This window comes from Gossypium hirsutum, chromosome D12, assembly GCF_007990345.1.
Source record: "Gossypium hirsutum isolate 1008001.06 chromosome D12, Gossypium_hirsutum_v2.1, whole genome shotgun sequence".
NCBI classification, from domain to species: Eukaryota; Viridiplantae; Streptophyta; class Magnoliopsida; order Malvales; family Malvaceae; genus Gossypium; species Gossypium hirsutum.
Window position 1 is genome coordinate 33,953,578 of NC_053448.1, and position 27,366 is coordinate 33,980,943.

A 27,366-nucleotide genomic window follows, 5' to 3' on the forward strand; every position below is an offset into this window, starting at 1 on the left:
GTTTGCATATTCATGTTAATTGCATGGTTGAGTATCGAGGTGAGTACATAATGATTTATCAATTGATTTGTTGTGATTGATATTGAATATCGAGATAGTGGACTGAACTAAATAAAATAGAAAGTAGCAAGATTAAATTTATGCATGATATGTGGTATGAAAATGGTTTAAACTACGTTATGTGGTATTAGTTATATAAATATGAATTTATAATGAAATGAAATGATAATGATGATATACAAATTGGTTATATAATGTAATCGGAACAATGATTACCTTATTAGTTGCTTGGACTGGACCGGATATAGTTGGCATGTCGTAGGGTCACTTTTAATGATTTGAAACCATTGTTGTCGGGCAACCTAGGGTGGTAGTATGTACATGTTTCAGTATTCATCATTGTCGGCAACCTGGGGTGATAGAGTATTAAATTCGTGTATACATTCTAAGTCCGTGTCTAGTTCATAGGGTTATAAAAACATGAAATGGTAACATGTTAATGAGGTGAGTGTGATTGAATTAGTATGCTTGTATACATGTGATATGTGGGAAATGACAGCATGTGAAAGACCATGCAAATCGGTTTAGACGAGCACTGGGGCTGATTTGAGTATGAATGAGCTAATAGGCTTGAAAGTCATTAAGATGTTAAAATGAAATTGTGCATTCAATTTGATGAATAATTATGTATAAGTATATGCACATAAATGATTGTATGAAATGAATAAGTAGGATGTGAAATAAATGGAAAATGAATAGGTAAGTATTAGAAAGTATTGATATCCTAATGTTGAATGGTATGATATAGTAAGCTTAAGTGCAAATGTTTAGTTAACTGGTGTGAAAATTTACTATATATGTTCATAATATATGTTAATAGAAACTATTGGCAGAAATGATATATGAATTAGCTAAATATTAGACATGAATTGATTGTGTTCACTTGCTAATGTTAATGTTACATGGACTTGAATCATAAAAGTACCATTGAGCTTTATCGCACAACGTACAATTTGTTGTTCCATGCACAAGAATAGTTGAATCCTGTGGTTATGGAAAGTGATTCCAGCATCCAGAAAGTGATCCTCAACTCAGCAGTGTTTGTATAGTCTCTTTCACTTTAATATATGGCAAGTATGATACAGATGAGTGAAAAACAGTATCGTAAAGTTTGTCAAAGTCACAGATTTGACTTAGGGCTCTAAACGTTTGAAAAGAAAATTAGATTTTGACACAAACTGAAATATAATCGAATCCAAGTAAGATAAAACAATTAAAATAACTAACTAAGATAAAATAGAATAATAAATCAAATATTAGAATAGTAAAGAAGAAAGTAAAAAAGATAGATGGAAAAGATAGAACGTGGCGTGTAGAAGTCTTAAGAAGCCTTGGAAACAAGAAAGACCCACAAACCACTTCAAGCGGCGTTAATTTCCCCTCCAAGAAAGAAAACTTGGCAAAAAAAAGTTTGAAGATGATCCCCACAATCTGAAAAGATTGCTAAAACTCTTCTAAAAGAAAACTTAAGAGAAATTCTTAAAAAGAAAAACTCAAAGAGAATTTATTAACTTAAAAGAGAAATTGTTGAATAATAATGAATTCATTCAATTGTGTACAATGAAAAGGCTTTTATATAGTCTAGCTAAATGAATCAAAATAAAATTCTTAAGCATACTAAAACTCTAATTAACCAAAACAAGAAGCAGTTTTAAACTAACCTTTCTTATTGATATAAAACTCCTAAAAAACTTAAAATACTTAATAATTATAAAAAACTTGGAATAATAAAATAATAAAATAATAAGAGCTTATAAATATAATATTTGGCTCATATATAATAAAAATTAAGCCTAAAACTCAAACCCAATATGATTTAAACTTGAATTAAAAGCCCAAAACTCATAATTTCCGTAATAATCTCATCCTGAAATTATGCTTGCATAGCATTCACTAAAACAATCATAAATTGAGTTCCTGAACTTGAAATTGAGTGATTCAAAGTTTCTTTCGAAGATAAGAGATAGATCTTCAAACGTTTTACAGACATCTTAATCCAAAAATGCCTAGATCCCATCCAACTATTTGTCGCAAGTTGACTAATTTTTTTAGCTTAAAAATTGACAGCTTGATTGAATTGACTTTAATACATTCCACCCATTCCGTGCATGTATCATTCCTCATTTCTTCAAAAACATTCATCCTCACATACTGGCTTTGGTTGAATCTTGGTTTGATTTGCTTGACATTTGACCTTGTTGTTGGGCCCTGAGGTAGTGTAAGTCAATCACATCCATGGGCCTGAAATTGGGCCTTCAGACTCGTATCAATATACCTAAGGTTGAGTCAGTTTTTATATCATATATGGATAAGTTGATATTTAAGTAGAAATGGTTAACTTGATATGGTCAAAAGGTATTTAAATGTCATGTTTTGAAATTGAATTGAACTTAGTATGAATATGTTATGTTAAATGAAATGAACTGGTATCAAATGGTCAATTGGTTAAAAATGTAGTAGTTGTTATAGGTATCAAAGTATTGAATGACTTTTTCTATAATGTATTTATACAAATGTTGATTAATGGTTAGAATTGAGCATATGAGTGTGGCATTTTTGGTTAAATGGCTAAATGGAAGAATTGGGTATGTATTTAGGTGAATTGAATAGGTATCAAATGGACCCCTTTTAGCATCAAGAGGTCACGTCCTGATGTCAGGCTTTTAACATCACGACAAGAAATAGTTAGTGAGTTGTATCGCGATAAGGAACCCCCAAAGTCATGATGTCAACCTGATAATTTGCAAACTTTTCAATTTGGTCCTAATTTGACCTCAAGTTAGCATACGAGCTTTTATAAGCTCGTATAAGATCTAGAAATGATTATGTAAAATATTATGAACGTGTAATATACTTATTTGTATGTATAATGGTTGCATTGTGTATATAATTTATCGTAGTTGCTCCGACAATAGATGTGGCATCCTGTAACTCAGACCTAGTGCCCAGGTCAGGTATAGGGTGTTAAACTCCTCCTCATAGATGCCACTACCATGGATCACATTCTCCATAAGCTTTTTCATATTTGGATTATCCAAACAAAAAGTATAGTCACCATTCTTTTTTATGAGAAGAAGCCTTATGTTAGGGAAATCTCTACTATAGTGCCTATGCCCTTTGCATTTGAAGCACTCAATCTCATGAGTCCACTTCATGTTCGAACCACTCGAACTTGGCTATTTAGGAGATATTTGTGTTTTTATAAGAGCCCCAATTTTCCAATCTATTTTCTTAGTGTCACAAATTTTAGAGAACTTATTAGCTGTAAAAGGTAGTTTCAAATTCTTAAAGGTAAAATTAGAACTGTTACCTTTATAATATTGTGAAGTGGTAAATGAACGAGGACCTTGTTCCTTTAGTTGTTGCTCAATCTCAATGGCCTTGTGAATTGCCTCATCAAGATCTATGTAAGTCTTTAAGTCCAAAGTGTTAGCTATAGCCTTCTTCAAACCATCAACAAAATGTATCATAGTGGTCTCATCATCCTCATCCACCTTTGCTTATTGCATGAGCATCTCTATCTCCTTGAAGTACTCATCAACTAATCGGCTTCCTTGAACAAGGCGACGAAGTTTCACTTTGACTTTTGTATAGTAATAAGGAAGAGCGAAGCGCTTTCACACCACTTGCTTCAATTCATCCCAAGTTTCAATTTCCCTTTCATAATTTCATTGATGACTGATTTCAAGTTGAGTCCACCAACTTAACATATAATCCAAAAATTCAAGGGTTGCCAATGAGACATTTTCCTCTTCCAGATATTTATAGTAACGGAACATAAGTTTTATTTTTTACTCTCATTCGCAGTATGCCTTGGGATCATTCTTTCCATAAAATTGTGGAATTGAGAACTTTGGTTTAGCCAAAGAAGGCTACCCATAGTCATTATTTACCAAAGTCTCATCATTTGCACGATGGAAATATCTAGCATTATTTCCATGAGAAAAAGGTTGTTCAACCTCAAACCCATCATCATCATCTCCCCAATTATGATTTTGATGTGAATATTGGGTACTTAGGCATTCCAAATTGTTGTTGATTGATTCGAGAATATTATCTCGTTGTGCATCTTTAGCATCTCAAGCTTTTTGATTTCATTTTATATTACTAATCATGTTCTTGACCTTATCATTGACCTCAAAAAGGTATTGTTGCAACTTCTTCTCAAAACTCGCAAGGTTCTCTAGGGTAATCGGTGGATTTTCACTCACATTATCACTCCCTTTGCTACTACAAGTATCACGACTCATTATGAAAGCCTGAAATAAACACAACACTTAAAGAAAGAAAGATTAAGCAAACCTCACTATTATACATTCAAAATAAAATTAAATTCTCAATAAGGTAAAAATTAATTTTGTGAGTCTTTTAAAAGTGTTTATACCAACTAATCAAAGTGTATTAGAAAAGAAACCTAGTAGCATTAGGAGTCCAAAATCTACTAGACAACAAAGAATTGTGTTGCACGGAGGAAATAATGTGCAACGTACTTTAACCTATTAACACAAGAAACAATAAAATGTTAGAATGCATAAAGGAAAAAGAAAAAATGAAAGTGATAACCTAAGGCTAAGAATTAATGAAAATTGCTAAAAATTAAAAACTTGAAAAATTGTGGAGCAACTTGACGAACTTTGTACGAGATGTTCCCGATTTCCAAAAATCACAAAATTTAAACTAGAGCCTCCTTAAATAATTTAGATTTGATCTAGCAAGCTTCAACTTGAAATTCAACCCACAAAATTTTTTTAATTTTACTTTCATTTTCGTATTTTCTATTTTTCCAACTTTTGATCACTTTTTTTGTGGGAAATAATTTTTATATTCTAATAGGAAGCCAAAAAAAGTATGTTAATTTTCAAATCATTTGGAAAATGTGTACCCACTGAAAAAAATTCAAAAAAAAAATTATAGGTAAAAATTTGTTTTGAGTCTATATTAATAGGAATCAATTAAGCATAAAGAACACCCAAAATGCCTAACAAAGTGATACCAAATAATAGGAACGCGTTCAAAATAGGATCGCAAGTTTGTCCAAGTCATGGATTTCGCCCAGGGTGTTGGGAAATTTTGGTTCAAAAAAGGTTTTCTTGCACAGCAGAAAAATGAAATTTTGAAAACCGAGTCGGTTTGTGATATTTATATCAATAAAATTTTTCAAAAATATACCTGTGCTTTGAGCGAGACAGGTCATTTTTGTTCCAGACTTACAATCGAATAACCTTCTCCACTATTTTCGTACCACGAACTACTTCGAGTGTGGGCTTGAACACTTTCGAATCAAACATAGAACTATAAATTATTTTCTCTACTTTCAGTAGGAAAGTAAATCTCTCTCATATAGAAACCGGTAGAATTATTATTCCCAAAAAATAAATTTTATATTTAGAAATAAATTTTCACTATTTTCAAGCAGAATAACAATATTTCAAAGTTGTGTATAACTTATTGTATTTTTAGCCTACCAGTGTCATCTATTTATAGAGAGAGGAAATGAAACCCTAGTTGAATTAGTAGAATGCATTTAATGTCTATTTAATAGAAAAAAATTCCCTAGTTGAACTAAGAGAAAGGAGGGTGTGCCTCCCCTCATATGTATTATGACGGGGATTCGAGCCTATCTTGTATTTGGTCAAATTATATGTGTTTCCTGAATTTTTAACCCAACACTTTATAATTTAATCCAACCCAGTACATGTTTTTCTATTTTCTCAAATGAGACATTATTTATTAAATTATTTAATTTTCCCAATTAAATAATTTTCTCAACCCGATTCTAATTTCGTTAAATCCATGACAACTTTATTGTAAATGAATCTATGAGAAAATATATTTAATTTCTACATTCACGGATTCATAATGACCAATTAATGTAATTCCATTTTTGAACTTCAATTAATTCAATAATAATTCAAAAAACTTAAATTAATTCTCAGGTTATTTCCATACTTAGTGAGAAACCAAATTCATTTTTGAATGTAACTCATTTCTCTAATTTTATCATTTCTATCAATTTCTGTTCATTTAATTCATCATGCAATTCATTTCTAGTTTCAATGATTTAGCAGAGGAATCGATTGGACATATGTGATTAGGATTCAAATGATTTATAATTAAGTTCCGACTTTTCGCCTATTAATTATAAACTCATTTAGTCACAAAGTCATTCTACTATAGTATCGTGAATCTACTTTCCTCAATTACATACTATTACAAAAGTTACTCAATCAGTGCTCGTCCAATGTGCTCTTCCTTCATTAAAAATCAATTACTATTAAATAGTAATTCAGTCATTCATCACAAAGACAAACGACATGTGGCCACATTTACTTTTCATCTAAGAGGATATCATTTACCCATTCTTGGGCTATGAATTCCACTATTGTGAATGATGCTACATACTGCAGGAGTTGTATACCCAAAGCACCAGCTTTCGATTTCTTATCTATTTGAACTCAAGCTTTTACTTATGTAACATCCAAAAATATCAGGGGTTAGTAGAATCGGGTTTGTGAATCAAGAGAGAGTGGTCATGCCTTAATTTTTTAGATTATTTATGGATTTTTAGGAAATAAATGAGGTTGGTTTGTTGGTTAAGTATTAGTAAAATGTTTCTTGAAACCCAAGTTCAAATCCCTTGTCTCGCGTCATTTTTATTATTTTGAAAATTTTTCCTTAAAGCCTAGTATGTGACATGCCTTATTTTTAAAATAAATATTGCAAAATTATTTCAAGAATGAGGAAAAAGCATAATGGTTAAAAGAAATATGAGAAAGCATGGAAATTAAATGAGGTCCCAAGTATGAATCCTTTCCTTTGTGAAATAATTAAATTTTGCAAAATCCCTTGTTTTTAATTTGTGTGTCATCCATACCCTTGAAACCTAAGTATAAATACAACTTTGTAACATTCCAAAAATTGGGGGTCAGTAGAATCAGGTTTGTGAATCGAGAAAGAGTTGTCATGCGTTAATTTTTTAGATTATCTATGCATTTTTAAGAAATAAAAGAGGTATTGGTTTTTTGGTTAAGTGTTAGTGAAACGTTTCTTAAAACCCAAGTTCAAATCCCTTCTCTCGCATGATTTTTATTATTTTGCAAATTTTGTCTTAAACCCTAGTATGTGACATGTATTATCTTTAAAATAAATATTGAAAAATTATTTCAAGAATGAGGAAAAATCCTAATGGTTAAAAGAAATATGAGAAAGTATGGAAATTAAATGAGGTCCCAAGTTTGAATCTTTTCCCTTGCAAAATAATTAAATTTTGCAAAACCCTTTTGTTTTTTTAATATGTGTGTCATCCATACTCTTGAACCCTAAGTATAAATACAAATTTTTATTTTATTTTTCAGGCTTTAATTCAAATTTTCCCTACCCTAGCCGCTCACCCTCTTCCTCTCCTCTTTTCTTTTTTTTCTCTTATTGTTGTCGTCACCTACACCTCCCTTTTTACCCTCTCTTTCTTCTTTTTTTTTCATCAAGGTTATACACCATCTCCTTTACTATTTTATTTTAATTTATTATCATCTAAATCATCCCAAAATCTGAAATATTGAATCCTAAGATCGATCCCGAACATTGCCAAGAAAGTGTCATTGTCATCTCTCTCAACTAGCTTGGGTAAGATCTCTTTTCTGTTTTCTTGATTAATCTAGTGAATTAAAAACCAAAATTTATAGATATGGAATTTAGGGGATTTTAAATGATTTAAAAGGTATTTTTGCAGAATTTAATGAGATCTCAAACTTTTTAAAATTCAGCCCCAATTTTGGCCACCATGGGTGGTGGTGCGTGCGCCTATGTGCAAGAAAGGGGCTATTTTGTTTCTTGGTTCTTGCCAATATTTTTCTAGTATTAGTTTGAGTTCTTGAACCCTCCTAATCAGATTTTAAACCCATTTCAATTAGGGAAAAACGTTCTTGATCGATTGGCCATTCGGGTCCCACAAATCGTGAAGCGTAAGTGCAATTAAGGGTAACTAGTTTGTTATTTCGACATAGTTGTTTGGTAAAGGTTATGAATTTATTAAATGAAGAAATTTAATATTAATTAGCTACTTATTTTCCAGTATATTATTGAATTAGGTGTTGACCCAAATGTCCGAAATCATTCGTAAAGGCGAAGAACGATTGTACGTACGGTTTGCATAGATACAGTGTAAGGAATCTAACTAGTTTGGATTCATAAAATAGTTATAAGTTCAAAGATTGGTTTGAAATCATAATTGGGTGTTTGGGGGCTGCTTTAATGGTGAATTTATTGAATTTATACTGAATTTTGGTTTAGGTTTGTTTAAGGAATTATTAAGGAAAATTGAAAGATTCACTAGTTTGCTGCGAGGAAGCGAAAAATAAGGTGTGGGTCCTAAACTCATAAAATTGTTTGACAAGGTTAAATATCATGTTATATATAATAAATTAGCTTGCTGATTGGATTGTCTTAATAGCCAAATTATTGATTTTGTGAGTGGCCGAACCAGGTATGTTTCGAGCCTTAAAAGATTGACATGTTGGCAAAATTGCTAGTTTGATAGTATGGATGTTTGATTGAGTTTGTAATTGCATATTTGAGTTATGAGATATGATAATGTTTGACTGAATGACATAATGTGTTGAGATATTAAACTTATGTATAATTTAAACGCATGAGATATTTTTTATATTATGTACTGAAAATGGTGCTATTTATGCATAATGAAAATCCATAAAGTATGTGAAATTGAACGATATTGATTGATACCAACACAATGGTAATTTGAAATATTCGAACACTGTTTCCATTTACTGAAAGTATGTGATTATTGAGGACATGCTGAGCATGTTAAATGAATATGAAAAGTATTGAAATATGATTATGTATGAGATTATGTGACATATTGCATATGCATTGGGTTGGGATTTTGTGGTTGATGGAGGAGTTCCATAGAGTACCAACGGCATATTAAGTCCACATTATTCATAGTTAGTGCATTGCACCTGGATTACCAAGGGGATTCGCATATTATATGTTATTGGCAATTGTATCACACTATTTGATATCCTACAGATTTTCTGCATTATTGATTATTCGATGGTTTTATCGAGCTATGCTCATAATGTTTTGGAGTTTGGCAGACGAGTTCTGGGAAACTCGTGGTGTGTAGCAGATGGTATGGGTAGGAATCTTTTTGCATTGCATCATGTTACATATTCGAATGTTATTGATTTATGCCACGTATTGTATTTTGTTGTATTGAATGTTATCGAAATTAATGATTGTTACTCGAATGAATGATGGCCTATGCTCATACATCGTTTGACATCAATTTGATAATGGCTATGTAATGACATGAAATTCTTATGATGGTTTTGTTTTCTTCTATTAATGCTAATATGTTTCAATGTATTTGATGTTTTTGCCCGTTTAAATAATTATTCAACTCACACTGAGCTTTTCATAAGCTCACCCCAATAGTGTTTAACTTTTTAGGTAAACCTCAAAATTAAGACTGAACTCGGCATTCAGAGAATCAACTTGGACCTCAGATTATTATTTAATTAAGTATTATTAAGTCTTTATTAGTTTTGGCCTATAATTTTTAATTATTTCTGGTCAATGGCTTGGTAACTTTTCTTTTGGGGATTTTTGCATGCATGAATTACTCAAGCATAATAACCGGATAATGCATGATATCGGACTTAAGTAAAATTTGATATTGTTCCCTAGTTTCCACTACATTGCAAAGGAAGTGTTTTTGAAAAACAAATCGATAAGGCAACTAATTTTCCAAAATGACTTGACAAATGGTTTTTCCACTGCATTAGTTTAACTTCAAGTTTTTTTTAAAGAAGAGTGATAAACAAATGGTTTTTCTAAAATAACACTCTCAACAATAAAATGAATCCTAAGCATACACAACCTAATGAATGAATTCTTTTAAGCTAACTCAAACTACAACTCCGATTTTCTCTAAAATAAGTTTATTTAAAGTCTTAAAAAGTAACGTAAGTTAGCTTAGCCATTTCGGTGGCTAATGTAGCCTTCTCAATCTAACCATAACGTCTAGGCTGGGTTTGGGAGGTTACAACTTTTTATTGTATTTTTTAGCTTTTAATTCAATTTTTCCCTACCCTAGTCGTTCACCCTCTTCCTCTCCTCTTTTCTCTTCAATTTTCTTTCTTTCTCCCATTGTTGTTGTTGTCTACACCTCCCATTTTACCATCTCTTTATTCTTTTTCCATCAAGATTGTGCACCATCTCCTTTACTCTATTACTTCTATTTATCCTCATATAAATCAGCCCTAAATTTGGAATCTTGAATCCCAAGATCAATCTTGAACATTGCTAAGAAAGTACCATTGTTGTTTCTCTCAACTAGCTTGGGTAAGATCTCTTTTCTCTTCAATTTCTTGATTAATCTTATTAATTAAAAACCAAATTTTCCAGATCTGGAAATTTTTGGGTTTTAAATGATTTCAAAGGTATTTTTCCAGATTTTAATGATATCTCAAACCATTTTAAAATTCAATCCCAATTTTGACCACCATGGGTGGTGGTGCATGCGCTTATGTGCAAGAAAGGAGGTTGTTTGGTTTCTTGGGTCTTGTCCATATTTTTCCAGCATTAAATTGTGTTCTTTAACCCTACAATCAGCCTTTAATCACATGTTAATTAGGGAGAGACGTTCTTGATCAATTAGCCAATCGGATCCCACAAATCGTAAAGCGTAAGTGCATTTAAGGATAACTAGTTTGTTACTTTGACATAGTTGTTGGGTAAAGGTTATGAGTTGATTAAATAAAGGAATTTAATCATTAATTAGCTACTGATTGTTCAGTATATTATTGAATTAGGTGCTGACTCAAATGCTCCAAATCATCCGTAAAGGCGAAGAACGATTGTATGTATGGTTCGCATCGATATAATGTAAGGAGTCTAACTAGTTTGGATTCATAAAATAGCTATAACTTCAACAATTGGTTTAAACTCATAAGTGGGTGTTTGGGGGTTAGCTTAATGGTGAATTGATTGAATTTATACTGAATTTTGGTTTAGGTTAGTTTAAGGAATTATTAAGGAAAATTGTAAGATTAGCTAGTGTGTTGCGAGGAAGTGAAAAATAAGGCGTGGGTCCTAAACTCATAAATTTTTTTGAAAATGTTAAATATCATGTTACATATGATAAATTAGATTGCTGATTGGATTGACTTAATAGCCAAATTATTGATTTTGTGAGTGGCCGAACCAAGTATGTTTTGAGCCTTAAAAGATTGACATGTTGGCAAAATTGCTAGTTTGATAGTATGAATGTTTGATTGACTTTATAATTGCATATTTTAGTTATGAGATATGAGAATGTTTGACTGAATGACATAATGTGTTGAGATATTAAGCTTATGTATGATTTAAACACATGAGATATTTGTTATATTGTGTACTGAAAAGAGTGTTATTTATGCACAATGAAAATCCGTAAAGTATGTGAAATTGAACGATATTGATTTATACCAACACAATGGTAATTTGAAAGATTGGAACACTATTTTCATTTACTGAAAGTATGTGATTATTGAGGACATGTTGAACATGTCAAATGAATGTGAAAAGTATTGAGATATGATTATGTATGAGATTATGTGACATATTGCATATGCATTAGGTTGGGATTTTGTGGATGACGGAGTAGTTCTGTGGGGTACCGACGACATATTAAGTCTGCATTATTCGTAGTGAGTGCACTGCACCTGGAGTACCGAGGGGAATAACGATTTATCGCATGTTTATTGGCAGAATTTTCTGCATATTGTTATCGGTGGTTTTAACCACAACAGGCTTAAGCCCATAATTTTTTAGAGTTCGGATGACGATTTCTGGGGAACTCGTGGTGTGTAGCGAATAGTATAGGTAAGAATCTTTTTGTATTGCATCATGCTCACGACATATTCGAACGTTATTGATTTATGATATGTGTTGTATTGAATGGTATCAGAATTAATGATTAATACTCGAATGAATGATGTCTCATGCTCATACACCATTTGACATAATTTGATAATGACTATGTAATTATATGAAATTCCAATAATGGTTCTGTGTTCTTCTGTTAAAGCTAATATGTTTCATTGCATTTGATATTTATATTTATATGTATTTAAAAAACTATTCGACTCACACTGAGCTTTCATAAGCTCACCCCTAATAGTGTTTAACTTTTCAAGTAAACCTCAAAACTAGGACTAGACCCACCACACTGAGCTTTCATGAGCTCACCCCCAATAGTGTTTAACTTTTCAAGTAAACCTAAAAACTAGGACCAGACCCAGCACACTGAAAATCTCCTTGGAACTCAGATTATTATTTTTATAAGTATTAATCAATAAATATTGGTTTTGGTTTGTAATTTTTAATGACTTATTGTTTGTGGCTTACTAACTTTTCTTCTGGGATTTTTGCATGCATGGATTACTCAAGCATAATAATCGGATAATGCATGATATCGGGCTTAAGTAAATTTGATATTGTTCCCTAGTTTCTACTGCATTGCAAAGGAACCGTTTTTGAAAAATAAATCGATAAAGCAACTAAGTTTCCAAAATGACTTGAAAAATGGTTTTTTCTACTGTATTAGTTTAACATCGAGGTTTATTTAAAGAAGAGCGTCAAGCAAACGATTTTTCTAAAACAATACTATCAACAATAAAATGAATCCTAAGTATACACGACCTAATGAATGAATGCTTTTAAGATAACTCAAAGTTCAACTACAATTCTCTCTAAAATGAGTTTATTTAAGGTCTTCAAATGTAATGTAAGTTAGCTTAGCCATTTCGGTGGCTCATGTAGTATTCTCAATCTAGTCATAATGTCTAGGTCGGGTTTGGGAGGTTACAGCTTAAATCAAAGTATACGAGTCACGCATACATAGTCCATCATTTACTCAGGATTAAGGTATGCCACACTATGAACGTCACAAGTGAATAAATCCATAAACGGGTTCAGGATCTATTCTACTTGGGTCCAGTCCGGTGTACTGTCGGTCCATTCAATCACAGCTATGTCTCTATCTTCTGGGAGACATCCGTTCCGATGCCCAAGACAAGGCATCTCCCAATTGGACTTAATAGACGATATATTAGTCTTTCAATAAGTTTGCTCATTTTCGATTAGATTAAGGACATGTTTAGGTTTGTATACTAATATAAGCTATCTTTTCGTATTATGATCCAACCATGTAATACCATTTAGTATTAGTTAAATATTAGACAACCAGTGAGCTAAGATTTGCTTTTATTTGGCTTTGCATACAAAAACTAAATGAGGACATTATACGAAGGATATTAATGTAATTCATGAATAATTTTATAAACCAATCTGTTCGAAAAAAATTATAAGTGTACAAATGAATACACTAAGGGCACTAAGTCCAATATAAGACTTTAGATGAATGAAGGAAACTTGGAATTTGACAGAGGCTAAAAACGCAAAAAGTTCAAGTTAGTCTAAGAATTAAAATGGCTAATTGGCCTTTTTATTTTAGTATAGGGATTGGAATGCAATCTAGCCCTAAGTACAGGGGTTTTCCTATTACTTTTACCAAAATAGCATAATATAAAATATTATAAACTTAAAAATAGGCTGGGCCAAGCTTAAGTCTTGAATGTTCACGTATCACGGAGCTAGAACTTTAGACTATTAAACCATGCACCCTTAGGCGATTTCTTTACTTCAAATCTACCTAAGTTAGCCTAACTCTTAAAAAGTGAAAATTTATAAAGGAAATTCTCTAAGGCACTAGAATAAAACGAGAGCAAACTAAAAAAGACAAAGAAACTCAAATTGAATAGAAAAGCCACAAAAAAAAAAACTAAGCACGCCAAGTGTTTGAGTAAATGCTCTCAAATATATTCAATAACTTTGAATGAGATGTAATGAGATGATGAGGGGGAATGCCTCTATTTATAGTTAAGTTCCTCTAGATTCAACGGTATAGTTTAATTTACATCAATGGAAGAGATTAAAGTCTATCTACAAGATGAAAGTCCTAATGATTTAAACTCTACACAATATTATCCCTTAATATTACAAATATTAACTATAATAACTCTAGTTTTACTGGAGCATTCTATTGGGCCACCAAGACTTCAAATAAATAGGTTTCTCTATGTATTCTATGAATCGGCTAGTTCAAGTGGGTTAAATGAGCCTTAATTATTAACATCCATGAGACGTCTTGTGTGCATTCGTCACGAATTTTGATCTACGACCCGTGACATGAGACTTGAACGTTCACACTCGAGCTTGATCCATATTTTAAATCGACTAATTTTTTTTGCTTAAGCCAATTTTTCATATGAACATTTGGGCTTGAGTAGGTAGCTTAACCCAATTTTTCATATGAACATTTGGGCTTGAGTAGGTAGCTTAACCCATATAGAAATCTAGTTTACATATATAATTAGAATATTTTGAAGGCTGAAATAAATTTAAAATTGGGTTATTGTTTGGATAAAAAATAACATAATAAAACAATTCCTAAAAATAAAACAAAAAACTGAAAAACCAGACGAGAATTTTCCTATCTCTTTCTCTTTGTATTGCTGTCTGCCAAACGGAACAATTTACCACTCTCCCAATAAGGTATCTTCTTTCCTTCTCTATGTCTCAATATGATATATTCTTCATAAACATAAGTTAAAAGTTTGAATTGAAGCAACCGTTTGCCTTTTTTTTCTCTCACTAGATTCTAGGGGTGAAATTATTTTCAGTGTTTGATTTTCTTTTTCTGCATTTTATGTTTTTAATCTTTCAGGAAATTCTTCTTCAGTCCAGTGATAGTATTATAGTGGAGAGTCGAAAAGTGTTTGGTTTGGTTATCTTAACATGGGTCCATTTACACTGGCTGTTGACACCAAGAGCTCTTCTCTAGTATCTTCTGGTAATTAACCCACTTTAATTATATTTATATAAGTTTTTGGCATACTTTGATTTATTTTATATTTAAATTTATGGGTTTAATTTTCTTTTCTTTCTTGTGGGTTTAACTGTTACAATCAGTTTTTCTTTAAGAATTTTGATTTCAGACATAGTTAGCCAGGATCCATGGATTAACTTTACTAGATATATGTATGTGTACGTGTACATTTGATCCCGGAGTTTAGCTTTGCTGGTTCATGGAGTTACCAGTGACATAGAGTAGTCTCAGGATTTGAATCCAGAGCATGTATAACTCATTGCCCTATCCAGTGACCAAAGCATCCTTGTATAAAAAAAATAATTCTTTTTGGTTGCCTTTTATTGTTTGAACAGTTGGCATGTTTTGCAGATGTATCAAATAGGAAGATTAAAAACTTACAGCTGCAAACAAAGAAGTGCTTTGCATCAGTCAGCATGGAAGAGGAAAAGCCTTTTGATTTTCTTCGTATTTTATTTGGTATGTATAACAAATTGCTTGAGCTGCCATTTTGGAAAACAGACTATCATTGAAATTGGATAGATAATGTACTTGAAAAAAAAAAAAAAGAAGAAAAAAATCCTATTCGAACTACAGAATAAACTCAGCTATGAAAAGGTTTGTCGTATGAGCGTGAGTCTTTATGTCATATGTGTATGTGGAGACACTTTTGCTTGCCTGTTCAAACATGAGAAAAAAGGATTCAGTGGTAATTTTTTTTTCTTTTATCAAAACTGCCTTCACTGTTTATCAGTGTGGCTAGTTTGGTAATGTTTGCCAATATGTTAATGTATTACTTGTATGGAAAATTTTGCAGAGGGAATCATAGCCGGAGGTACAGCTGGTGTTGTGGTTGAAACTGCTTTATACCCAATTGATACAATAAAGACACGGCTGCAGGCAGGTGTTTCTTGAGTACTTGAAATAAATGCTATAATGGTGGTCATGGATTTTACTTCCACCTAATGTCTAGTCCAGCAGTCCAAGTCTTTACCTGGACTTTTACACATTAGGTTTTTTATGAGGGACATGGGGAAAGGAAAGGGGAAAGTAAAATGGAATGCTGAGGAAAAAAGAGAAAATCATCTTGTATATTTTAGTTGTTTGGTTGTACGCAATGAAGGAATAGGATTAGGGATGAAAATAACTCAATGTTGTGGGATGATTCTTTCTGCCATTTTCTTCCATTACTGAATGGATTTAATCTTGTGAGTGAAAAGATGTAAATCCATGTAATTTCCTTTGGACAAAAGATGAAATTGGTTCTATCACTTTGAATTTTACTTCCAATTTTGTTCTTTCTACCAGAAGAAGTGTTAGGCTAATAGATCATCTTCTCTCTCTCTTTTTTTTTTTTGTTTTGCATTTTTACATTCCTGTTTATCACAGGTTTTTCTGCCTAATTTGCATGACTGGTGCTAGGTGGCCATCTGCTAATGATTTTTCCTTTTCCTGCAAAATGAACCACATTTGGTCCAAGTGCAAAATCTGTGTAAATCTCTTTGTAAATAAATTAACCTGTCATAGTTATGAGATAGAAATGCTTCTTATTGTGGATTCAATATGGACAAGGAACTCAAGAAGATTTCATTTAGTGCTTGTTTTGGTTTTATCTTTAGCTTTTTGATCAAAACCTTTTGAAGTTTACCTTCTTTCTTCTAGGCAGCTCGTGGTGGAGGTAAAATAGTTTTGAAGGGGCTTTATTCAGGATTAGCTGGTAATCTTGCTGGTGTCCTACCGTAAGTACCTTTGAATTGCAGAACTTTCTTATTTCACAAGCATATTAGTATGTGATAATTGTTTTGTGATTCAGTAGTCATATTTACTAAAGATGGTTCTTTTTTATTAGAACATGTACAAATTACTATTGAGATGTGAAAATCAGTTCACAGGGTGGTTGATTTGATTTCCCCTTTTTTGGCTTTATAATTAAGGTGTAACTCTGTGATTTTTAATGCAAACACTGCAAGTAACTGAAAAGTAAAACAGCCCTAGCAGAAAGTTTTCAGGGGAACAAATGTCACCATGTCTTCTTTTGTGGAGATAATGATGATGACTAAAAGATCATTATTGGGCAGCAGTTACACAAGGATATCAGTGTCTTAGTTTGTCGTTGTGGCTACTATTAATCATAGACAGTGATACCTGCACAAAAAGACAGCGACCTGTTCGCTTATTAGAGCTGCCATCCATCAGACGATGAGTGCTTCTTGTTCTTGCCTGCCCCATTTGGGCTCTCCCTCGAATTGGAACCTTTATGCATTGCTAGACTTTCTACTCAATCTAATAGCCTACCTGTTGGGCACCTATGGAACCATTTGGGCTCTCACTCAAATTGAAACATTTATGCATTCATAGACTTTCTAAAAGCCTACCTATTGGGCACCAATTGGCAGTTGAAACTCTCAATTGCCATTTAGCTTTTGGCATTTGACCTACATAGGCTTTATCATGCCATGCTTTGAACTTCTGTAGAAGCAACTTCCTTCCGTATAAAGCCTTCCTTTGTGCCAACTTATATGCTATATGCGAACTTCAACGGAGACTGGTCTTAGGTTTTTTGTTCAAAATAAACTCAACATGTTGCTAAGGTTTAGCTTGACTCATATCTTTATGCTCATGCAAAATAGTAGTACTAAGTTTGGTTGTTTGAAGTGTAATTTATATGCTCATTGCTGGTTGTTAATTGCCTTGAAATATTTGTTTATCATGAATATGTATTTCTTAACCGACCTCAAGCAACTTCTGTTTGTATGGTACTAAATTATTTAACTTCTTATTTGCCTTTATAAACCAAATTGAAGTTTCTTCAATTTGTTTAATCAAGGAGTTTATAGTTGAACTTTTAAGATGTTTCTTCTACTTCAATCGCTCTCCCCCTCTCTTTTTTACTATTCTAAGTAACTTTGCATGGCATTTGGAAGAAGAAAATATCTTACTAGTGGTCATTCATGTTTCCAGGAACATGTCTATAGGCTTGAAACATTTTTGGATAGTTGGCAAAATATTTTTAGGCAATAGACATCACTGCATGTAGTGATTATATACTGATATATGTTATTGTTGAGAAAGAGAAATTTTGGGAGAAAAAGAGTTTGTTGAGAAAGGGAATTTTTAGAGAAAAATGACTCTTTTCTTTTCCATGATCTTTTTTAGTTACAATAGCCTTCATTTATTCTTGCTAAAATATTAAAAACAAAAGTCTAGTACAAAGCACGATATTAGGCCCTAATAATGATCATTATTAAGAAATGCAACAACAACATAGGCCTTTTAATGATTTTATATATTTTTTAATAATGTTTATTAACTATTAGACATATTATGGACAACAAGGGCTAGGATTATTGGTTATCTTTAAGGTTTAAATCTAAGGCTAGTATCATAAAATATATATGATTTAAATCCTGGGCTAGGATTAAAACATTATTTGTAATCCTAGTATAAATAAGCTGTAAATATTTTCAACCACAACATTCTTATTATTTTCTTTGAATTAATACATTAACTAGAGGTTTTCTTTAACCCAACTTTTTCTTAAGTTCAGTCTTTCCTACTCGAGTGTTCAGTCTTAATTTTATTGACATTGTTGTTTCCCCTTAAACTGCACCAATATTGGCATCAAACTAATATGCGCCTTGACGTAGGATCTAGTCACAGGTCTAGACGAGGAAGAATTCTTGCTCCGACCTATGGTTACTCAAAGAGGCAGATTTGTCCTTGACTAAACCCCCTTTGAAAATAACGTTCCTTTTTTGTAGAATAATTACTCATCTCTTTATTTCATATTGGCAGCCTTTTATAAACTGTTAATAACAAAGGAAAGAGTCCTAATTGACATAAAACATAATTCCTAACTTAGAGTTTATGAAGGAAACAAAAACCTAATATAATAGAGAAAATAAGTAAAACTAAAACTCTTAATAAAACCTGATATAATAAATAAAACTAAAACTTTTATTGCGATAAAAGTGTCCATATCATTACTCCCCTTCTCGGAGTTGAGCTTGTCCTCAAGCTCAAATTTAGAATAAGCTTCAAAACTTATCCAAAATCATCTATCTCATCTTCATCTTGCTTGCCTTCAACATCTGGTACTTCTATCCAAAATAACCTTTTACATTTGTGTCCCATAGAATAGGATTCATCACAATTATAACACAGCCCCTTAGCCCTTCTTTCCACCATTTCTGCTTATGTCAATCTCTTAATAGATGGTGTAGAAGAACCTATTTTGCGGTTGTTCCTTGTTGGTTCCATTGTTTGTCCCCCTCCCTTTGCAATGCTCTTAGTTGATGGAATGATTGGATTGTTGCCAGTGCTTTGGGAAGTTGGCCAGTTCAGGATGGCTTGAGACGACAGTTTGGAAGAGACATTTTGTTTACGTTCCAATGTTCGAGCCATATTCATTGCAACTCCAAGGTTTTCTGATTGTTGCGTCTCAATATCAATTCGAAGTTCCTCTACCAACCCAACAGTAAAGAAGTTTACTTGTTGTCGAGGTTTAAGATTAGCAGTCCTAGCAAGTAGTGATTGAAATTGGCGTTGATATTCCTTTACAGTCCCAGTGTGTCTCAAGTTGGCAAGTTCCCCCAAGGGGTTATTACTTAAAGCTGGCCCAAACCTTACATGACAACACTCTTTGAAGCGCCCCCAATCAAGATTTGCCTCATCTTCTTCCATTTGATCAAACCACAATTGTGCCTCTCCTAAGATATGGAATGAAGCTAAGCCTACTTTGTCTTCTTCGATAGTCCGTTGATTATCAAAAAATTTTCGCATCTTTTCAGCCACCTTAAAGGATCTCCAACACCATCATAACTGGGAAATTCCATCTTAGAGTATCGTGGCACCATGCACCCACCTTGTTGCAAGTCTGAATTCCTTTTTCTGCCTTCGCTGCTGCCCTGTTCCTCACTATTTTTCTCTGAATACCCTTTTGTTGTCTTTTGGACCAAAAGAGATAACACCGCCATCTTCTCCTCTAATGCTTGTTGCCTTGTAGCCATTTGTGCCATGAAAGCCTCCAGTTTGGCTACCAAATTCTCTTCATCACCCGTGACAAAAGGCTCCGATACCAAGTTGATATGCGCCTTGGTGTAGGATCTAGTCATGGGTCTAGACGAGGAAGAATTCTTGCTTTGACCTATGGTTACTCAAAGAGGCAGATTCGTCATTGACTAAACCCCCTCCGAAAATAACGTTTCTTTTTTATAGAATAATTGCTTACCTCTTTATTTCATATTGGCAGCATTTTATAGATTGTTAATAACAAAAGAAAGAGTCCTAATTGACATAAAATAGAATTCTTAACTTAGAGTTTATGAATGAAATAAAAACCTAATATAATAGAGAAAAATAAGTAAAACTAAAACTCTTAATAAAACTTGATATAATAAATAAATAAAACTAAAACTCTTATTGTAATAAAAGCGTCCTTATCACAAACCTTAAGTAGAATCTAGAGTTTATATTAAGGTTTGCTTTTAAGTCATGGTTGGATGCGATAGAGGTTGAGAATGAGGAAATCAAGTTTAGGAACCAGAATTGGTTGTGATGTAATATGCGATTGAAGAATTTTCATGTGCATTTTATGCTTGGTTGCAACAAGAAGTTTGAACCTAGTTTCTTTGTTGAAGTGTTGATCAATCTCAATGTGTTTGGTTTAATCATGTTGCACTAGTTTTGGGCTATATTGATGGTAGCCTTATTGTCACAGTATAAGGGTAATCCTTCTTCTTCTAACAAATTTAGTTCTTCGAATATTTTTTGCAACCACAATAGCTCATAGACACCCTGAGCCATAGCTCTATACTCTGCTTCCGCACTTGATCGAGCAATTACAGTTTGCTTTTTGCTTCTTGCTTCTTGCTTTTGCAAGTGATTCGGTTTCCTCCCACAAATGTGTGATATCCAGAGGTAGACCTACTATCATCTGGAGTACCAGCATAATCTGCATTTGCAAAGGCCTCAATCGGGAGGTGACCATGCTTGGAGAAAAGGAGATCCTTTCCTAGAGCTGATTTTAGATAGTGTAGAATGTGAAAAATTGTCTGCATGTGAGATTTTTGAGAATCAGGCATGAATTGACTTACCAAACTAACTGCATATACTGTATCTGGTTTAGTGTGAAATAGATAAATAATTTATCCAACCAGTCTCTAATATCTTTCCTTATTCACAGACTCTGCCATCCCTGCTTGCAGCTTATGATTGCTCCCAAGAGGCAATTTTGCTAGTTTGTAACCTATCATACTTGTTTCCGTCAAGAGGTGCAAAATGTATTTTCTCTGGGAGATAAAGATTCCTCGATCTGGCAACTTCAATTCCTAGGAAATATTGCAATTTTCCCAGTCATTGATTTCAACTTTCCGAGCCAATCGCTTCTTGAGATGAGTCATCTCTTCTTTGTCATGTCTTGTTATAACTATGTCATCAACATATATTATAAGGAGGGTGATCTTATCCTTTGTCAACATATAACTATGTTGTAACACCATGGCTTTGTTAACTTTGTCAAACCATGCTCTTGGAGACTATTTCAACCCATACAAGGCTTTCTTTACGTCTCAATTTCTTCATTGTTGACCATCTGAATAATCTGCAGATCTTCAATTTTATGGGCAGAATTGTTCTATTTGATTTGGTACCAGAGGTTGACAAGGTAAAGGAGTGAAATACGTAGCAAAGAAAAAGAAAAGAAAAACACATGGCAATGGTAGCGATGATGGTTGAAACAACTTTAGAAGAAGAAGGAAAAAAAATTATGCAGTAGTGACAGTGATGAAGGTCGAAATAGTAGGAGAAACCAGAAAGAGAATGCAGCAATAAAGGTTGCTCAAGAGTAATAAATCCCAGATAAAAATCCCTAATGCTTTGATACAATGTTAGGGAATATAAGGTGAAAATAATTTTAAAATTCTTATTCATCTACCTTTAGAATACACTGTTTTTTGGATGATTACAAAGGGAAAAAAAGAAAATTAAATCGTAATAAAATAGAATATCCTAATGAATCCTCTCAATTTAAGGGATTTCAAGCTAATCTTCCTAAGCTATTTACAGCTCATCTAGACAACATCACCTTTCATATGGTTAAATGCCCCTCAATCCACAATCCGAATGCCGGTTTTCTCTTGTCTAACAATTAGAGTACTCATATAATTACCTTTTTGAGTTATCTAATTTCCCAGGTAAGATTATACCTCTAAAATGACTTTTCTCTGCTGCTTGCCATGGCTGATTTGGGAGGTTTTGTTTCCCCTTCTTTTTTAGGAATCTTTTAGAACCTACTCTGATACAATGTTGAGAAAGAGAAATTTTGGAAGAAAAAGAGTTTGTTGAGAAAGATAAGAAAAAAGGAAATTTTTAGAGAAAAGGAAACTTTATTCTTTTTCATGCTTTTTGCTTGTTACAATATCCTCTATTTATACTTGCTAAAATCTTATAAACATGAAACTATCACAAAGCATGATATTAAGCCCTAATAATGGGCATTATTACAAAATGCAATTATTACTCATAGATTTTCTCTACCAAACCTCAATCAATATGACTATTTCTAAAATCCTTTTACCAAATGCTAGTTAACATCCTTGATTTCCACAGTTATTATTTCTTACTTGTGGGTTCCAACTTGGTAATAACTTTTCTATGCACAGGGCTTCTGCTTTATTTGTAGGTGTGTATGAACCTACTAAGCAGAAACTATTGAAGCTCTTCCCAGAAAATCTTAGTGCCGTTGCTCACTTGGTGAGGGATTCCTCTATTTCTTCTTGATATGGATATATTTCATTCATGATAAACTAACTACGAGCTAATATATCCTTATAATGATCTACATCTACTATAGAGGATAAACCTTTTCCGTGACTTGAAACATCCAGCTTAACCTAAATTTGGTTGAATAACCTCCTTGATTTCTCATCCCAATCATTAAAAGTTTAGTTAGACTTTGACTGATGGTTTGGCTATACTATCTTATTAACATGATTGAATCCTGTGCAGACTGCAGGAGCCATAGGAGGAATTGCCGCTTCACTTATTCGTGTTCCAACTGAGGTAGATATGTTTGATTATGCATATTCTTTTATTGAAAATTGAGTTACTAGTCCTTTTCTCATTGTGTTTTGTTTTTGCTAACAACTCAGGTTGTAAAGCAGAGGATGCAGACTGGGCAGTTTACTTCTGCATCTAATGCTGTTCATGTTATTGCATCAAAGGAGGGATTTAAGGGCCTCTATGCGGTATGAGATGCCCTCCTTTTTCCCTCTCTCCTACCATGATGAATCCTCAAACATCTGTTCGTTTTTAATAATATTCTGGACCGTCAAATTTAGGCATCTAATCTTATTTCTGTCCCATATGGAGGTTGAGGGTGTTTTTTTTTTTGAGAGAGAATCAGTCTGTTGCTTTTTTCATGAATGAAAATCCTTAAGCTATTGCGAGTTGTGAATTATTTTGTACATCACCTAACCCTTGTTTATAAGTTGTAGGGTTATGGATCTTTTTTATTACGAGATTTGCCATTTGATGCCATTCAATTCTGCATCTACGAGCAAATTAGAATTGGTTACAAGGCAGCGGTAAGCTCTCATCTATATGATCTTTTCCAATGCCATTGCTGGTAGTATGGCACATTAAACTGATGGATTCACTCGTTTTTCTAATTACTTGATTGTTATTGCCCCCTCTTCTCCCCATCTTGCAATCTATGGCATTCAAAAGCTACTTTATATGATTTATTTTATTTTTTAATGCATTCTACGTCTATGGTGTATGAGTTCCTTCTTTGTGCATTAAAGAATTAGTGGCAGCAAAGAAAACTCCCAAGACATTAAGAAAGGCATGCTGATCTTGCAATTTTGCTGAAAGCTTGAGGAATAAATCTAAAGCCTCCGTATATGTTTTTGTGTTTTAAGTTGGTCCACATCTATGGTAAATTATATACTTGAAGCTTAAGGGCATTGGTCCAATAAGCTATAAACTGCAAGTTTTAATATATGGCATGTTGGATACTTAAACACAACTTGTCCATAAAATTTTAAGCAAAAGAGAATATCAGGAGGAACATAGTACATAAATTAAAATTTTCATTACAAGGTATTTGATAATACTACAAGTGAAGCCCGGGGGAGGTTGTTTAAGTTTATTTGGCTGCATAAATTTGCTCATCTATTGATTTATCATCAAGACATCAGAGAGGGCAGGATTGTTGTTGATGTAAAAATGTTTTCTGCATATGCGATGAGATAAACGTACTTATAATTGCATTCTTTATAACTTTATGGGTTTTCTTTTTTATTTTGCAGGCTCGAAGAGATTTAAATGATCCTGAGAATGCTATTATTGGTGCTTTTGCTGGTATCATGAGATTCTTGTAACGTACCCAATCCCATAATCTATGTTACCCGGACTCTTCTTTTTTTTTTTTTCCTAATGCACCCGTGTCCCACCAATGTCCAATACATATTTGGACAAACTTTAAAAAGAATTTAGCATAACCGTCTTTAACACACAACCTTATCTGATACTCATGTTCGAGTCCGAGTAATATAGACTGATGCTTGAATCAAATGCCATACTTGCTTAATATGACCTTATCACAGGTGCGTTGACTGGAGCAATAACAACTCCCCTGGATGTTATTAAAACGAGGTTAATGGTTCAGGTATAGTATTATCTTGAAGATACTTATATACCCTTATGGTTGTATAATAGGGCATAATAAGATGAGAGTTGATTATCTGTGGGTTTCCATAGGGATCAGCAAACCAGTACAAGGGAATCTTTGATTGTGTTCAAACTATTATTAGGGAGGAAGGCCCCTCTGCTCTTCTTAAGGTAGGAGTCTCCTCCTGAAGAATTTACTACCTCACATCTTCAGGATAAGTTTATACATACATAAGCACATACATACATACATACATACATACATACATGAATACTTATATATTTCAACTGCAGGGCATTCAGCCAAGAGTGTTGTGGATCGGTATTGGCGGTTCAATCTTTTTTGGCGTCCTCGAAAGCACGAAACGACTACTTGCAGAGAGGCGTTCCAAACCCACTCAGCAATCAAAGCATGATTAACTCCTTTTACCGATCTCAGATGTTTCTGAGTTTTAAGTTGTTTTCTGTTTTAACATTCTTTAAAAGTTCCTTCAGAAGGGGGAAAATGTTAATGGAGAAGAAACATTTTGTAAGGATCGATTTTCGTTTAACAAGAAAAATGAATTTTTTTATTACCTAATTTTTACTCTTCTATTTCTCTTGTTTTTACTCTATTATTTTAATCCATAAAACGTTATCAGATGCTCTTATCAAAATTCTTTATCTGAAAACCCGTACAAAGAATTTCTGAATTTGTCAGAAACTTTATAAAACCGCTCAACAAGTCAAAGACAATTGACACTTTTCGTCAAAAACTTTATAAAACAAATTCTCACCAATGAAAAGAAGGTTAAAATTACCAAAAGCAAGAATCAAACATCTACCCCCTAAAAACCAACATTGCATTTAAACCACTCATCTATTTCAACGTTTAGGCTATATATGTGCCACAAAATTTATAAAAACATTTTAGTCGTATCTAATCAAATTTATTTAATTGAGAATTGAAGATCAAATTTATTCTTCGAAATCATAGATAACAAGATGTAAACTTTTTCAAGAAGTTTTTTAGTTAATGCTTTATATTTTATTAATTTTTTAGTTAATTCATGATTATTTATCATTTATTTTATTAACTTATTTTATTTTTATATTTTCAAAATTTAAATAGGTACGAGGCTTCAACCATTTATTCACATCAATTTTTTATATATACTTTTACATTGTATGAGTATTATATTAATTTGATTCATATCAAGTATATTTTTAATTTTATTAAAATTATTGTTAAAAAATAGAACGTCGGTAATGACAATATATTATAAAGAAAAGAGAGAAAAATAAAGAACACATATTTTTACGTGGAAACCCTTTCGGGGAAAAAATCACAGGCAGAGGAGAAGAAAATTCACTATGTCGAATTCGAATGAATACAAGAGGAATAGACTATGTCTATTTATAGGCTTGACAAAATATATTCTAATAAAAGGAGTGTAGTAAGGTTAAAACACCTTATTCTAATCAAATATCAAATAAATGAAGTGTAGTAAGGTTGAAAAACCTTATTCTAAAATAAAATAAAAGAAGTGTAGTTCTATATGGATTTTACTTTTATTTTATTTTACCACTGTGTTTTATTTTAATAAGGATTTGGGTAACTCAATTCTAACAATATCCACCTTGACTCGAATTCTTAAACAAACAATTTCTTCATCGCGAACTCTCTATGAACAAGTTCTCCACCTCTTCCATAAAAACTACTTAAGGGTTTAACTTCAACAATGAACATCAACCAAGTCTAAGCAATACTCAAACTTGGTGATGGGAAGTGACTCAGTCATCATATCTACAGGATTTTCATGAGTATTGATTTTTCTCACAACAATATCAGCACGAACAATAATATCACGAACAAAATGATACTGAACATCAATGTGCTTTGTTCTCTCATGAAACATTTGATCTTTTGTAAGAAATATGACACTTTGACTGTCACAAAATACTATACTGATTTGAAGGTCTTCATTGAGTTCACTAAAGAGTCCCTTCAATCAAATGGCTTCTTTACAAGCCTCAGTATCGCCATATGCTCAGCTTCAGTGGTAGAAAAAGTGACTGTAGTTTGCAAAGTGGCTTTCCAACTGATTGCACAACCTCTGACTGTAAAGACATAACATGTGAGAGATCTTCTATCAAGGTCTCTAGCAAAATTAGCATCAACATACCCAATGACTCCATCTCTAGCTCTTCCAAACTGTAAGCAAACATCAGTAGTAGCTCGTAAGTATCTTAAAATCCACTTAACTACTTTTCAATTTTATTTACCAGGATTTGCCATGTATCTGCTAACTGCACTGACTGCATATGATAAATCTAGACGTGAAAAAACCATAGCATACATGAGAGATCCCACTGCACTAGAATATGAAACATGTGACATGTACTCATTCTCATCATCTGATTGTGGACTCAAAACCTATGAAATTTTGAAATGGGCTACTAAAGGAGTACTAACAGGCTTAGTACTCTACATATTGAACCTGTAAAGAACTTTCTCAATGTATCCCTTCTGGCTTAGATACAATTTACTTGCTTTTCTATCTCTGAGAATCTCCATACCAAGTATCTTCTTTGCTGGCCCTAAATCTTTCATCTCAAATTCTTCACTTAGTTGGGCTTTGACCTTTCTTATCTCTCATTTATCTTTCGCTGCTATCAACATGTCATCAATATAAAGGAGTAGATACACAAAAGAACCATCA

General features: G+C 32.8%; 1 protein-coding gene across 1 annotated transcript; it reads left to right on the forward strand.

The window, feature by feature from the left end:
- The first annotated feature begins 14,533 nt into the window (after nt 1-14,533).
- Nucleotides 14,534-25,244, forward strand: LOC107945505 (S-adenosylmethionine carrier 1, chloroplastic/mitochondrial). The gene is made up of 13 exons (XM_016879545.2): nt 14,534-14,679; nt 14,852-14,977; nt 15,365-15,472; nt 15,810-15,896; nt 16,659-16,731; nt 22,654-22,744; nt 23,000-23,053; nt 23,143-23,238; nt 23,488-23,577; nt 24,304-24,355; nt 24,601-24,662; nt 24,755-24,835; nt 24,959-25,244. Exons 2-13 carry the CDS (start codon nt 14,923-14,925, stop codon nt 25,082-25,084), a joined length of 975 nt encoding a protein of 324 aa, XP_016735034.1. The 5' UTR covers nt 14,534-14,679; nt 14,852-14,922; the 3' UTR covers nt 25,085-25,244.
- Nucleotides 25,245-27,366: the final 2,122 nt, after the last annotated feature.